Source organism: Pristiophorus japonicus, chromosome 1 (assembly GCF_044704955.1).
Source record: "Pristiophorus japonicus isolate sPriJap1 chromosome 1, sPriJap1.hap1, whole genome shotgun sequence".
NCBI lineage: Eukaryota > Metazoa > Chordata > Chondrichthyes > Pristiophoridae > Pristiophorus > Pristiophorus japonicus.
The window spans coordinates 470,454,193-470,469,462 of NC_091977.1; the positions used below are offsets into that span (position 1 = coordinate 470,454,193).

General features: G+C 42.1%; 1 protein-coding gene across 5 annotated transcripts in view; it reads left to right on the plus strand.

Moving 5' to 3' along the window:
• The window catches only part of ints8 (integrator complex subunit 8), a 166,891-nt gene that overhangs the window by 144,982 nt on the left and 6,639 nt on the right, over nucleotides 1-15,270 (plus strand). For all 5 annotated transcript variants that reach the window (XM_070894311.1, XM_070894333.1, XM_070894326.1 and 2 more), the window contains 4 exons: nucleotides 2,240-2,290; nucleotides 3,726-3,799; nucleotides 5,418-5,482; nucleotides 9,909-9,952. In XM_070894311.1, coding sequence (XP_070750412.1) covers nucleotides 2,240-2,290; nucleotides 3,726-3,799; nucleotides 5,418-5,482; nucleotides 9,909-9,952 — 234 coding nt within the window. The remainder of the gene's footprint in view (nucleotides 1-2,239; nucleotides 2,291-3,725; nucleotides 3,800-5,417; nucleotides 5,483-9,908; nucleotides 9,953-15,270) is intronic.

The following is a 15,270-nucleotide window of genomic DNA, read 5'->3' on the forward strand; positions in this document are numbered from 1 at the left end:
AAACTTTCATCATATTATACTGGAGCTTTTGCTTCATTGTGAAGTGGCTTTCGATGCGCATCAATTTAAAAGCAGTATTGTAATTAGACACAGATTATCAATCTGAATCCCCACTGTACTTAAGGCAAGTAATGTGAGACCATGTCTGAGTCTGTGGTGCAACCCCAGCCCAGTGCAAAGCCAAGAGTTATAAAGAAATTCCAATTGGTTGACTTAATTTTCAATGTTTTATAACGTTAAAAGAGAATCCTCACTTCTGCTGTTGCTAGGCAAAATCCAGCTCACAGCTAGCACTATCGGCCCAGATTTCCCCAGGAGTTGCTCTTTTTTTTTTGGAGCAACTTGATTTTTGTGGAGTATCTTTTTAGTTGCAATTCTGGCCATTTAATTTGCGCCAGTGAAAGTGAGTTAGTTAGGTTTTTTTTTGTTTTTTTTTCAAAAGGGGTCGTTCCCAGCCACTTATGCCTGCTTTGGTCATTTAAGCGAGTTTGGCCAGCAAATAGTTGCTCCAAACTAACTTAGGACAGCATATGTTGCCACTTCTGTCCGCACAAACCTTACCTAGAGTTAAGGAATCGGTGCAAGTAACTACATTTAAAGCACCACCAAGCACTAAACAAAGCACAAAAAGTAATAAGCATTCAATAAAACAATAAAAAATAAAGAACTGAAGTAAATAATTAAATGAACAAATAAAGAACTGAAGTAAATCCTACCGTCAACTAAACTCGGCAGCGGCTGGCCGTGTGGGAGCCCCTTCGGCCTGGGATAGATGCGAGAGAACGCGCCATCTTAACGGTGGGGGGGGGAAGGGGGAGAGATCCACAGCGGGCCAGGCCAGTGCGGGAGCGCCGCCCCCCGCCGCCGGATCAAAATTCTTCTCTCTCTCCTCCCCCTCCCCCGCCCGCCGGATCAAAACTTTTCCTCTTCCCTCCCCCCACCCACCAACCTCTCTCTTGTAGCCCTCAGCGCGAGAAGGCAGCGGCCAGCCTGTGCGGCAGGCCACTCTGCCCAGCAAAGGGACAGCGAGCGTCAGCCCTTCCCACACAGCCTGCATCTCTCACACTCAGATTCTGGAGGCTAGGAGCTACTGCACACGCGCGCGCACTCTAGCGTGCCTGTGCCGAGGTCCCAGCACTGTTTTCAGTGCCGGGACCTGGCTCCGCCCCCGAATCCAGTTGCCACGCTACGCCACCATGGAGGAGAGGCTAGGGAGCGGCCAAACTCGGTCCGATGATTTTTGGCGCCCTTGGAGTTCTACAAAAGCAGTGCCCCTCTGGTGAGTGCGCCAGAAATCTGTACTGGCCAAATTTGGGCCCTATAACTCTGTTCCTACAGCTGTGACTATAGAACACCAGAAGATTCTTGGTGGATGAAAAGTGTCAAAGAAAAATTTGCTGAATGTCACAGTAATTTTTTTATTATTTGTTCTTGGGATGTGGGTGATGCTGGCAAATTCACATTTATTGCCCTATGGTCCCATGGTCAGACAGATGCATTCACAACTGATTCTTTCTTCAGGTTTGACCTTCAACTTTAACAGCAGCTGACAGAAAAGTCTACAGTGTGTTAATGGCAAAATATACTCAGGAAAATAGTCAGGTTGCCTAGGAAATGAGGTTGCTTCTCGAGAGGGAATGTATACTTGAACTACAACATGAGAGGGGATCTCATAGAAACGTCTAAGATTCTGACGGGACTGGACAGGTTAGATGCGGGAAGAATGTTCCCGATGTTGGGGAAGTCCAGAACCAGGGGACATAGTCTTAGGATAAGGGGTAGGCCATTTAGGACTGAGATGAGGAGAAACGTCTTCACTCAGAGTTGTTAACCTGTGGAATTCCCTGCGGCAGAGAGTTGTTGATGCCAGTTCATTGGATATACTCAAGAGGGAATTAGATACGGCCCTTATGGCTAAGGGGATCAAGAGGTATGGAGAGAAAGCAGGAAAGGGGTACTGAGGGAATGATCAGCCATGATCTTATTGAATGGTGGTGCCGGCTTGAAGGGCCGAATGGCCTACTCCTGCACCTATTTTCTATGTTTCTATAAAGATGGGGTGGAGCAGCAGCCTTGTAAATGTGACTGCAAAATTTCACCCTCCCCTCCAACTGGTGAGAAGACAGTATAAATAAAGTTACTCCCACAGGTCTAAAAGCAGTTGACCAGCAAGATAAATGCACTCTTTGCCTTCTTTTGAACTAATTTTATTTTTTTGTGTTACATTGATATTTTTAAGGTGCTGAAAAGAATGATCAAATGCTGTTCAATGTTAAATTGCCACACCCAAGTAAGTAGAAAAAATGTATTTAATAATGTTTGATTTATCGCAAGCTCGAATATAGATGACCTACCTTTTTTAAAAAAAAATTATATAAGCCAAATGCTAAACCTTCCCATAGTGGATGGAATGTGCCCCCCTGAGTATATTGAGGGCTGAATAAATGATTTGTTCTATTTGAGTGGTGAGTGGGAATTAAATATGGTTGCTTGCCTATTAAGCATTACTTCCTCTGGAGAAGTACTTGAATATAATGGCTGACATGTAATGGTGAGGTTATCCACTTTGGTAGGAAAAATAAAAAAGCTAATTATTATTTAACTGGGGCGAGATTACAAAATGCTGTGGTACCGAAGAATCTGGGGTCCTTGTACATGAAACACAAAAAGTTAGCATGCAGATTCAGCAAGTAATTAGGAAGGCAAATGGAATGTTGGCCTTTATTGCAAGGGGGATGGAGTATAAAAGTAGGGAAGTCCTGCTACAACTGTACAGGGTATTGGTGAGACCACATCTGGAGTACTGCATACAATTTTGGACTCTTTATTTAAGGAGGGATGTACTTGCATTGAAGGCAATTCAGAGAAGGTTCACAGATTGATTCCTGAGATAAACAGGCTGTCTTATGAAGAAAGGTTGAGCAGATAAGGTCTATGCTCATTGGAGTTTAGAAGAATGAGAGGTTATCTTATTGAAAGATATAAGATTCTGAGGGGGCTTGACAGGGTAGATGCAATGAGGATGTGGGAAAATCTAGAACTCGGGGGCATAGTTTCAGAATAAGGGGTCGCCTATTTTAAAACAGAAATGAGGAGGAATTTTTTCTCTGAGGGTCATGATTCTTTGGAATTCTCTACCCCAGAGAGCTGTGGAGGCTGGGTCATTGAATATGTTTAAGATGAAGATAGACAGATTTTTGAATCATAAGGGAGTGGAGGGTTATGGGGAGCGGGCAGGGAAGTGGAGTTGAGGCCAAGGTCAGATCAACCATGATCTTATTGAATGGTGGACAGATTCGTGGTCACTTTTACTGATACCAGCTTTTTATTTCCATATTTGTTTTAAACTGAATTTAAATTCTTAATCTGCAATAGTGGGATTTGAAATCATTCTCTGGGTTACTAGTTGAGTAATGTAGCCAAGTAATTTATGCCAAATGAGATGAGTTTGGGAACAGTTTTGAGCTGTCATTTTCATTAGAATCTCAGATTGCTTGACTCCAATTGATCAAGTGTCAAAAGAGAGGTAATTTATATTGCATCTTTCTGTGCTGGATTAGAACCATGGTCCCAAAGGTGAAAGAGAGACCCATTTAGCTACATAGTCCCCTACAACATGACATCAGAAAGAACGATTTTAAAAGTAAATACATCAAAACAGTACCAGTAAGAAATTTCAGTTTTAAATGTCAATAAAATATTGAAGCTGCTTTTCCTTCCAACAGGTGGCAATTTTGTGTCAGTTCCTCAGAGAGGTGGATTATATGACTGCCTTCAAAGCTTTACAGGAACAAAACAGGTACAATATACCCAAATGCAATAATAATTATGTTGTTCTTCACGTTATCAAAAGATCGATGAATAAAGTCAGGCAAAATTGTTGGCTTAGTGTCCTATAAAATGTTTTGATATCATGGTTACAATGCCCTTTTCTTTGCATACTGTATGTAGGGTTGATAATTTGTTCTTTTCTCTAATCTTTAGTGGCTCCACATCTGAAACTAATTATGAAGTTTTGCATCATGCCAGGCAAATGCCATAGTTTCTGAGAAATAATTTAGAATAATGCATTGTCAGTTGGCTTTCATTTTCTTTTTGTTCCCCTCCACCTACTATATTTTCGTTTACTTCGCTCCTCTCCTGAGATGGTACCTCACGTTAGGGTATAGTTCCATTGGCTTTGGTAGCCCTTTATTAACCCACCTGTGGGGGGGAGAAGCAGAAATCTTGACCAATTTTCCCCTTCCTAGCTGAGATTGGCTATCTTGGTACAGTCTACAGGGCTGTAGTACTACCCGTCCTCCTGTATGGATCTGAGGCATGGACGATGTATAGAAGGCACCTCAAGTCGCTGGAGATATATCACCAACGATGTCTCTGCAAGATCCTGCAAATCCCCTGGGAGGACAGGCGCACCAACATCAGTGTCCTCGACCAGGCTAACATCCCAGTATTGAAGCACTGACCACACTTGATCAGCTTCGCTGGGCAGGTCACGTAGTACGCATGCCAGATTCAAGACTCCCTAAGCAAATGCTTTATGCGGAGCTCCTTCATGGTAAACGAGCCAAAGGAGGACAGCGGAAACGTTATAAGGACACCCTCAAAGCCTCGCTGGCAAAGTGCAACATCACCATTGACACCTGGGAGACCCTGGCCGCAGACCGCCCAAGGTGGAGAAAGTCCATCCGGGAAGGCGTGAGCTCTTCGAGTCTCAACGCAAATAGCATGAAGAGGTCGAGCGCAGGCAGTGGAATGAGCGCGCGGCAAACCAGACCCACCGACCCCTTCCCTCGACGAATGTCTGTCCCACCTGTAACAGGGTCTGTGGCTCTCATTCAGCCATCAAATAACTCACTTTGGGAGTGGAAGCAAGTCCTCCTTGATTCCGAGGGACTGCCTATGATAATGAATGTTGCTTCAATATGCAACTATATAGATTTGCAAAGGTGGGGGGAGAAGCAGAATTCCTGACCAATTTTCCCCTTCCTAAAATGAGGGCCCTACCTCTCCAAGCTGAGATTGGCTATCTTGGTACAGTCCACAGATGGAGCCAGCAGGTATCTTCAAGGAAAGCTAATCTTTCTGTTTTGGAATTCAAGCAGTATTTGCTGAATCTGAGGTTAGAGTCTGGACTGCCAAGTTCCATCCAGCATCATAATGCAGCTCTTTGAAGCTTTCTTTCAGCTAATTGTGAGCCATTTTAGGATTCACTTGTGTAATAACAGGAGTTTGAGATAGTGTCATGCGAACATGTTAATGCTTATGATTTTTTTTCTATTAGACAACTAAGCTTATTGAGTATGTGGAAGATGGTGTCATTTGAAGAATGAAGAAGAACATGCTAATAGAAATCAAACTTTAATGTGAAAGTTATATGTATGGTTTCTAACTTGTGTTTTTGTTTCTACTTTCAGTCATGATGCAATGGACTCTTACTATGACTACATCTGGGACATCACTATCTTGGAATATTTGACACGTATCTTTTTATAATTGTCTTGGTGTAATTGTTTTGTGAGATCACTAATCTTTATATAACCCAGCAGGACAGCCTTACTCATCAGCTCACCAAAGATGCACTTTCAGTGGGAGCAGGTTTTCTGGGGAATTAATAATGGGAAACGGGGAAATGGCAGAGACTGAACAAATATTTTGTATTGATCTTCACGGTAGAAGACACTAAAAGCACTCCAATAATGATAGTTAATCATAGGGAGGGGGAACTTGAAATAATCACTATCACTCGAGAAAAAGTAATCGGCAAACTAAAGGTGGACAAGTCCCCTGGACCTGATGGCCTGCATCCTTGGGTCCTAAAAGAAGTGGTTGCAGAGATAGTGGATACATTGATTGTAATCTACCAAAATTCCCTGGATTCTGGAGAGGTCCCAGTGGATTGGAAAACTGCAAATGTAATGCCCTTATTCAAGAAAGAATGGAGACAGAAAGCAGGAAACTATAGCCCAGTTAGTCTAACATCTGTCATTGGGAAAATGATGGTGTCCATTATTAAGGAAGTAGTAGCAGGACAGTTAGAAAATCATAACATAATCAAGCAGAGTAAGCATGGTTTTATGAAAGAGAAATCATGTTTAACAAATTTACTAGAGTTCTTTGAGGATATAACGAGAAAGGTGGATAAAGTAGTGTGTTTGGATTTCCATGATATTGAATGGTGGAGCAGGCTCGAGGAGCCAAATGGCCTACTCCTGCTCCTAGTTCTTATGTTCTGCACTGGAAGTTCTTCCACTGTCACTAGTCATATCATCATACCAAATAGTTTTTTTTAAATGTCATGGGGGGAAAAGTGAGTTTAGATTTATATAAAATTTCAACTGTAAATTTCTACACGAGTGTTAAAATAAAACATTATTCATTACACACCAGCATACACACATACACTATTGGAAACATGCCTTGCATGGTTAATGTTATCTGTAATTCTTTATTCCCTCCTTGCTGGATCAATGGAGATATTTTTTCAAAGACTACGTAACTGCTCTTATAACTCATTTAGTATGCAAAAAGGATATCTGATTTTTATGCCATTTCATCCATTTCTATCCATTTTGCTGTAAAGTGCTTTGGGGTGTCCTGAGGATATGAAAAGTACACACAAAATTCATTCTTTTTCTATTTTATACACTGGATAAGTGTTAGCTACAAACTCTCAAATCATCAATACATTTTAGCTCTTGTTGCATGGTACGATCTAGGTCTTTGGAAGTGTACAGAATAAACAGGCAGCACAGTTTCATTGAGAAATCCCACTTGCTCAAGAACATGACCAACTATGTCCTGACTGCTCTTACCCTTTCTTAACCAGCTTGCCTTCTGCAGTGTCTTTTTCCACTTGATATGCTCGCTGCTACTTTACTAGCTAGTGAGGTTTTTAACTACATGTCCATTTTGTTTCTCCTTTAGTTCAAATGTTGCCTGTCAGTACTGAAGCAGTGAGCCCAGGTGGGTTGTGTAAAATCCACTATATAAGAGGAAGAGCTGGATAAGGGAGAACAAGAGCAATTAGACAGTGATGGGCAAGCTTTCTTTTTTTTTAAAATCTCAATACTCCTGTGAAGTGCCTCGGACGTTTCATTATGTTAAAGGTGCTATATAAATACAAGTTATTGTTCCTGTTCAATAAAGGTACTGTGCAGTATAATCACTCTGGTTTCATGAACCAAGAATAACATGGATGCAGATTAAATTTGAATTTCTCATGACATTGCTCACGGTAGGGAGGAGGATACGCTACTCCATAAGGGAAGGAACATTGTGCCATGTAACGCACGATATATTCTGATAGCTGAAGTATGTAACTTGGTGTGTCGCCTTAAGACCATTATATGTAATTATTGTGCTTTCCTTCGGTCAGTTGGAGCCTGATGTCAACTGTCGAGAGATTTTTGGACTCTCGGGAATCAAGAGATATGAGGATAGGGCAGTAAAGTAGTGTTGAGGTTCTGGATCAGCCATGATCTTATTGGATGGTGCAGCAGGCTTGAGGGGCTATATAGCCTGCTCCTGCTCCTACTCCTAATTCTTACGTGGTCTAGTGAGTAGCACTCTCGCCTCTGAGTTCAAGTACCACTCCAAAGACTTGAGCACATATTCTAGACTGACACTTCATTGCAGTACTGAGGGAGTGCTGCATTCTGGGAGGTGTTGTCCTTTGGATAAGTTAAACTGAAGCCCCATCGACCCCCTCAAGTGAATGTAAAAGATCCTATGGCACTATTTCGAAGAAGAGCAGGTGAATTCTCCCTCGTGACCTGGTCAATATTTATCCCTCAATCAACATCATGAAAACATATTGGCCATAATTTGCGGCTCCTACAGGCGGGTATGAGGTGCGCACGCGCCCGTAGGGGTCATGCAAGTTACGGATTTAGGCATGCGCTGCACATGGACTATTTGCTCAACTTCTGCCCAGCGAATGCCCGTGAAATGTTTATGCCTGCTAAAAGCAGGCGTAAGGCCTGCTTTTACCAGTGTAAGTTTAAAAAAATAATTAAAAATAAAAATGTTTTAATCATTTATACATTAAAAATGCTGTGCAGTAAGTTTATTTTTAGCCCTGTTCAAACATGTAAATTTATTTTTCAAAAAATTAAATGCCATTTTAATTAATTTTAAATATGTAATTTTTTTTTATTTGATGTCGATGTATTTTGTAATGTGTTCCCCATTCATGCTTATGGGCATTCCGTATATACGGAATACCCTTGAGCATGAATGGGGATTCCCTTCTTTGATTGGTTGGGCAAGCCCACACGATCCCTTGTATGTTTCAATGAAAGCACCTCTCATTCTTCTAAACTCCAGAGAACATAGACCCAATCTACTTAATCTCTCATAGCACAAATTTCTCCTCCCAGGGCTCAATCTAGTGACCCTTCATTGCACCACCTCTAAGGCAAGTATATCCTTAGATAAGGAGACCAAAACTGTGCACAGTACTCCAGGTGTAGTCTCACCAAAGCTCTCTACAATTGTAGCAAGGCTTCCTTGTTTTTGTACTCCAACCCCACTTGCAATAAAGGCCAACATGCCATTTTCCTTGCTCATTGCTTGCTGTACCTTCTTGTACTAGAACTCCTAAATCTCTCCGAACACCAACATTTAATAATTTATAACCATTTAAAATTATTCAGTTTTCCTATTTTTTCTATCAAAGTAAATAACCTCACAATTCCACACATTATACTCCATCTGCCCATCTTATCCAGTCTATATCCTTTTGCAGGCTCTTTGTGTCCTCCTCACATCTTACTTTTCTACCGCTTTGTATCGTCAGCAAACTTGGATACATTACACACGATCCCTTCATCCAAATCGTTAATATAAATTGTAAATAGCTGAGGCTCAAGCACTGATCCTTGCAATAACCCATTAGTTACAGCCTGCCAACCTGAAAATGACCCGTTCATCCCTATTCTCTGTTTTCGGTCCGTTAACCAATCCTCTCTCCATTATAATATATTACCCCAAACCCATGTGCCCTTATCCTGTGTAACAATTTTTTATGTTGTACCTTATCAAATGCCTTTTGGAAATCCAAATATGTTACATCCACCGGTTCCCCTTTATCTACCCTACTAGTTACATCCTCAAAAAAACCCGAAATAAATTTGTCAAACACATTTTCCCTTTCATAAAAGCATGTTGACTCTGCCTACTAATATTATGATTTTCTAAGTGCCCTGTTACCACTTCCTTAATAATGGACTCCAGCATTTTCCTGATGACTGATGTCAGCCTAACTGGCCTACAGTTCCCTGATTTCTCTCTCCCTCCTTTCTGTAGATTGCAGGTTTGCTGCAGGGCTGCATGACTCTTCTTACCATTAGTTCTTGACTGGGACATGAAATTGGATGGAAGCAAAGAATTTATCTGTACGAGAAAGGAGAGAGGGCTCTGGAATTGTGTAACTGCAAAGGCATCCTTAAAATAGCATTTTTACACCACTTTTCATTTGAAATTAACAGCTACAAGTACATGGAACGAGTCATTGAGAGTTAAACATCTTAAATGTTTTGCATTGAACTGTAACCAGTTAGTTTCAGTGTTTTAGAAATAAGTGTCTAAATTAAACAAAAAATCATTTGAATATTTTTGGAAGATTACAAAGTCACTGCACAGATAAACATCTAAGTGGCCCCAAGTTGTGATCGCAGTTTGATTTTAATGTTGAGACAGAGACAAAGACAAGCTGCAAAAAAGTCATTTCTAAATTTAGTGAAAAAGTTTATATAAAACGTTGTTCTCACTTTGTGCTCATGTTTACTTCTGCTGGTAATGAATGATTATTGAAAGCTAACACAACCCTTAAGGTTGACTTTTAGCCATGTGAGTACTGATGTTTGTAACCATCTAATGGAAAAGCTCCTTGACAATTTTCATAGACATCCATCACAAAAGAGGAGAAACTGACAAAAGGCAAATAGCAGTAAGTTGAAGCATTCTTCATTCTGATTTCTCCACACACCATAGGTGTATAACTCGGCTTAATAGGTTCTGTGGACAGCATGCACAAAAAAAATTGCACATTGCAGATAGGAATTGCTGCATGTGGTTTACCCTTAATCCCCATGCTTTGTTTGACTAGTAACATTTTGTATGGAACTTTGTCAGAAGTTTAGGTACATGTCCGAGGACTTTCCAGTCCACTTGGGTTGTCAATTCCTATTGGCCATTACTGAGACGTGGCTGAAAGAAGGACAGGTATGGCAGCTCAACATTCCTAGTTTACAGGATTTTCAGACAGGATAGAAAGGGGGTAAAAAAGGAGGGGAGGTCGCTGTATTGATTAAATAAACAATTACAGCTGTGAGAAGGGATGATATGTTAGAGGTCATCAAACAAGGTCATATGGGTTGAATTAGAGAACAAAAAAGGGGTGATCACAATACTGGGAGTGTACTATAGACCCCAAAGCAGTCAGAGGGAGATAGAAGAACAAATATGTTGGCAAATTGTTGCGAAGTGCAAAAACTATGGAGCTGTAATAGGGGATTTCAACTACCCTAATATTAACTGGGGTAAAAAGTAGTGTGAATGATACAGAGGGTGCGGAATTCCTAAAATGCATTCAGGAGAACTTCTTTAGCCAGTATGTAACAAGCCCAATATGGGAAGAGGCGGTTCTGGACTTGATTTGGGGGAGTGAAGAGGGGCAGCTGGAAGGAGTATCGGTGAGAGAGCATTTTGGTGCTTGTGATCATAATTCAGTTAGATTTAGGGTAGTTATGGAAAAGGACAAAGGGGAACCAGGAATAAAAGTTCTCAACTGGGGTAAAGCCAATTTTGCTGAGCTGAGATGGGATTTGGCCAAAGTGGACTGGACACGGCTACTTAATGGTAAATCCACGCCAGAGCAGTGGGAGGCATTCAAGGAGGAGATCCTGAGGGTACAGAACAAGTATGTTCCCTTGAGAGAAAAAAAGGGTGCGGCGAACAAATATAGAGCCCCCTGGATGTCAAGGGACATACATGATAAGATAAAGAAAAAAAGGAAAGCTTATGGCAGATACCAAGAACTCAACACTGCAGAAACTCTAGAGGAGTATAAGAAGTGCAGGGGTGCAATTAAAAAAAGAGATCGGGAAAGCAAAGAGAGAGCCGGAAAGAATGTTGGCAAGTAAAATCAGGGAAAACCCAAAGATGTTTTATAAATACATTAAGAGCAAGAGGATAACCAGAGAAAGAGTGAGGCCTATTAGAGACCATAAAAGAAATCTGTGTGTGGAGGCAGAAGATGTGGGTATGATTCTTGATGAATACTTTGCATCATTCACAAAAGAGAGGGGTATTAAGAACTGGGAGAAATTTAGAATTCAGCAGAGGAGCACAAAGGGTTTAATTAGGAGGGGGAAAATAGAGTATGAGAGTAAGCTTGCAGGGAACATAAAAACTGACTGCAAAAGCTTCTATAGATATGTGAAGATAAAAAGATTAGTGAAGACTAATGTAGGTCCCTTGCAGTCCGAATCAGGTGAATTCATAATGGGGAACAAGGAAATGGCAGAGCAATTGAACAAATACTTTGGTTCTGTCTTCAGTAAGGAAGACACGAATAACCTCCCGAAAATAATAGGGGACCGAGGGGCAAGCGAGAAAGAGGAACTGAAGGAAATCCTTATTAGTCAGGAAATTGTGTAAGGGAAATTGATGGGATTGAAGGCCGATAAATCCCCAGGGCCTGATGGTCTGCATCCCAGAGTACTTAAAGGAGTGGCCCTAGAAATAGTGGATGCATTGGTGGTCATTTTCCAACATTCTGTGGACTCTGGATCAGTTCCTATGGATTGGAGAGTAGCTAATGTAACTCCACTTTTTAAAAAAGGAGGGAGAAAGAATACAGGGAATTATAGACCGGTTAGCCTGACATCGGTAGTGGGGAAAATGTTGGAATCAATTATTAAAGAAGTAATTTTGGACTTTCAAAAGGCTTTTGTCAAGGTCCCACACAAGAGATTAGTGTGCAAAATTAAAGCACATGGATAGAGAACTGGTTGGCAGACAGGAAGCAAAGAGTAGGAATAAACGGGTCCTTTTCAGAATGGCAGGCAGTGACTAGTGGGGTACCGCAAAGTTCAGTGCTGGGACCCCAGCTATTTACAATATACATTCATGATTTAGACAAAGGAATTGAATGTAATATCTCCAAGTTTGCAGATGACTCTAAGCTGGGTGGCAGTGTGAGCTGTGAGGAGGATGCTAAGAGGCTGCAGGGTGACTTGGACAGGTTAGGTGAGTGGGCAAATGCATGGCAGGTGCAGTATAATGTAGATAAATGTTATCCACTTCGGTGGCAAAAACAGGAAGGCAGAATATTATCTGAATGGCGACAGATTAGGAAAAGGGGAGGTGCAACGAGACCTGGGTGTCGTGGTACATCAGTCATTGAAAGTTGACATGCAGGTACAACAGGCGGTGAAGAAGGAAAATGGCATGTTGGCTTTCATAGCGAAAGGATTTGAGTATCAGAGCAGGGAGGTCTTACTGCAGTTGTACAGGGCCTCGGTGAGGCCACACCTTGATTGAATATTGTGTACAGTTTTGGTCTCCTAATCTGAGGAAGAACATTCTTGCTATTGAGGGAGTGCAGCGAAGGTTCACCAGACTGATTCCCGGGATGGCAGGACCGACGTGAAGAAAGACTGGATTAACTGGGCCTTATATTCACTGGAATTTAGAAGAATAGGAGGGGATCTCATAGAAACATATAAAATTCTGATGAGATTGGACAGGTTAGATGCAGGAAGAATGTTCCCGATGTTGGGGTCACAGGGGTCACAGTCTAAGGAGAAGGGGTAAGCCATTTGGGACCGAGGTGAGGAGAAACTTCTTCACTGAGAATTGTGAACCTGTGGAATTCTCTACCACAAAGTTCTTGAGGCCAGTTCGTTAGATATATTCAAAAGGGACGTGTGACCCTTACGGCTAAAGGGATCAAGGGGTATGGGGAGAAAGCAGGAATGGGATACTGAAGTTGCATGATCAGCCATGATCATATTGAATAGTGGTGCAGGCTCGAAGGACTGAATGGCCTACTCCTGCAGCTATTTTCTATGTTTCTATAAAAGTGATAGCCCATGGGATCCAAAGCAAAGTGGCAAGTTGGATCCAAAATTGGCTCAGAGGCAGGATGCAAAGAGTAATGGTTGATGGGTGTTTTTGTGACTGGAAGGCTCTATCCAGTGAGGTTCCGCAGGGCTCAGTGCTGGGTCCCTTGCTTTTTGTGGTATACATCAATGACTTGGACTTAAATGTTGGGGGTATGATTAAGAAGTTTGCAGATGATACTAACATGGGCTGTGTGGTTGATAATGAAGAAGAAAGCTGCAGACTGCAAGAGATCAATGTACTGGTCAGGTGGGCAGAACAGTGGAAAATGGAATTCAATCCGGATAAGTGTGAGGTAATGCATTTGGGGAGGTCGAACAAGGCAAGGGAATACACATTAAATGGTACAACACTGAAAAGTGTAGAGGAACAAAGGGACATTGTAGCCTCCTCATAATCTTACACGTTTCGAAAAGATCACTTCTCATTCTTTTGAATTCCAATGAGTAGAGGCCCAACCTACTCAACCTTTCCTCATAAGGCAACCCCCTCATCTCCGGAATCAACCTTGTGAACCTTCTCTGAACTGCCTCCAAAGCAAGTATATCCTTTCTTAAATATAGAAACCAAAACTACGCAGTATTCCAGGTGTGGCCTCATCAATACCCTGTATAACTGTAACAACACTAACCTTGCTTTTATACTCCATCCCCTTTGCAATAAAGGCCAAGATTCCATTGGCCTTCCTGATCACTTGCTGTACCTGCATACTAACCTTTTAGAAACATAGAAAATAGGTGCAGGAGTAGGCCCTTCGAGCCTGCACCACCATTCAATAAGATCATGGCTGATCATTCACCTCAGTACCCCTTTCCCGCTTTTTCTCCATACCCCTTGATCCCTTTAGCCGTAAGGGCCATATCTAACTCCCTCTTGAATATATCTAAGGAGCCGGCATCAACAACACTCTGTGGTAGAGAATTCCATAGGTTAACAACTCTCTAAGTGAAGAAGTTTCTCCTCATCTCGATCCTAAATGGCTTGTCCCTTATCTTTAGACTGTGGTTCTGGACTTCCCCAACATTGGGAACATTCTTCCTGCATTTAACCTGCCCAGTCCTGTCAGAATTTTATATGTTTCTATGAGATCCCCTCTCATTCTTCTAAACACCAGTGAATACAGGCCCAGTCGATCCAGTCTCTCCTCATATGTCAGTCCTGCCATCCCGGGAATCAGTCTGGTGAACCTTCACTGCACTCCCTCAATAGCAAGAACGTCCTTCCTCAGATTAGGAGACCAAAACTGAACACAATATTCCAGGTGAGGCCTCAACAAGGCCCTGTACAACTACAGTAAGACCTCCCTGCTCCTGTACTCAAATCCCCTAGCTATGAAGGCCAATATGCCATTTGCCGCCTTCACCACCTGCTGTACCTGCTTGCCAACTTTCAATGACTGATGTACCATGACACCCAGGTCTCGTTGCACCTCCGCTTTTCCTAATCTGTCGCCATTCAGAAAATATTCTGCCTTCCTGTTTTTGCCACCAAAGTGGATAACCTCACACTTATCCACATTATACTGCATCTGCCATGCATTTGCCCACTCACCTAACCTGTCCAGAGAGGCTGCAAAGAGATTTAGATAGGTTAAGCGAATGGGCGGCAGATGGAATACAATGTCGGAAAATGTGAGGTCATCCACCTTGGGAAAAAAAAACAGTAAAAGGGAATATTATTTGAATGGGGAGAAATTACAACATGCTGCGGTGCAGAGGGACCTGGGGGTCCTTGTGCATGAATCCCAAAAAGTTAGTTTGCAGGTGCAGCAGGTAATCAGGAAGGCGAATGGAATGTTGGCCTTCATTGCGATAGGGATGGAGTACAAAAGTAGGGAGGTCCTGTTGCAACTGTACAGGGTATTGGTGAGGCCGCACCTGGAGTACTGCGTGCAGTTTTGGTCACCTTACTTAAGGAAGGATATACTGGCTTTGGAGGGGGTACAGAGACGATTCACTAGGCTGATTCCGGAGATGAGGGGGTTACCTTATGATGATAGATTGAGTAGACTAGGTCTTTACTCGTTTGAGTTCAGAAGGATGAGGGGTGATCTTATAGAAACATTTAAAATAATGAAAGGGATAGACAAGATAGAGGCAGAGAGGTTGTTTCCACTGGTCGGGGAGACTAGAACTAGGG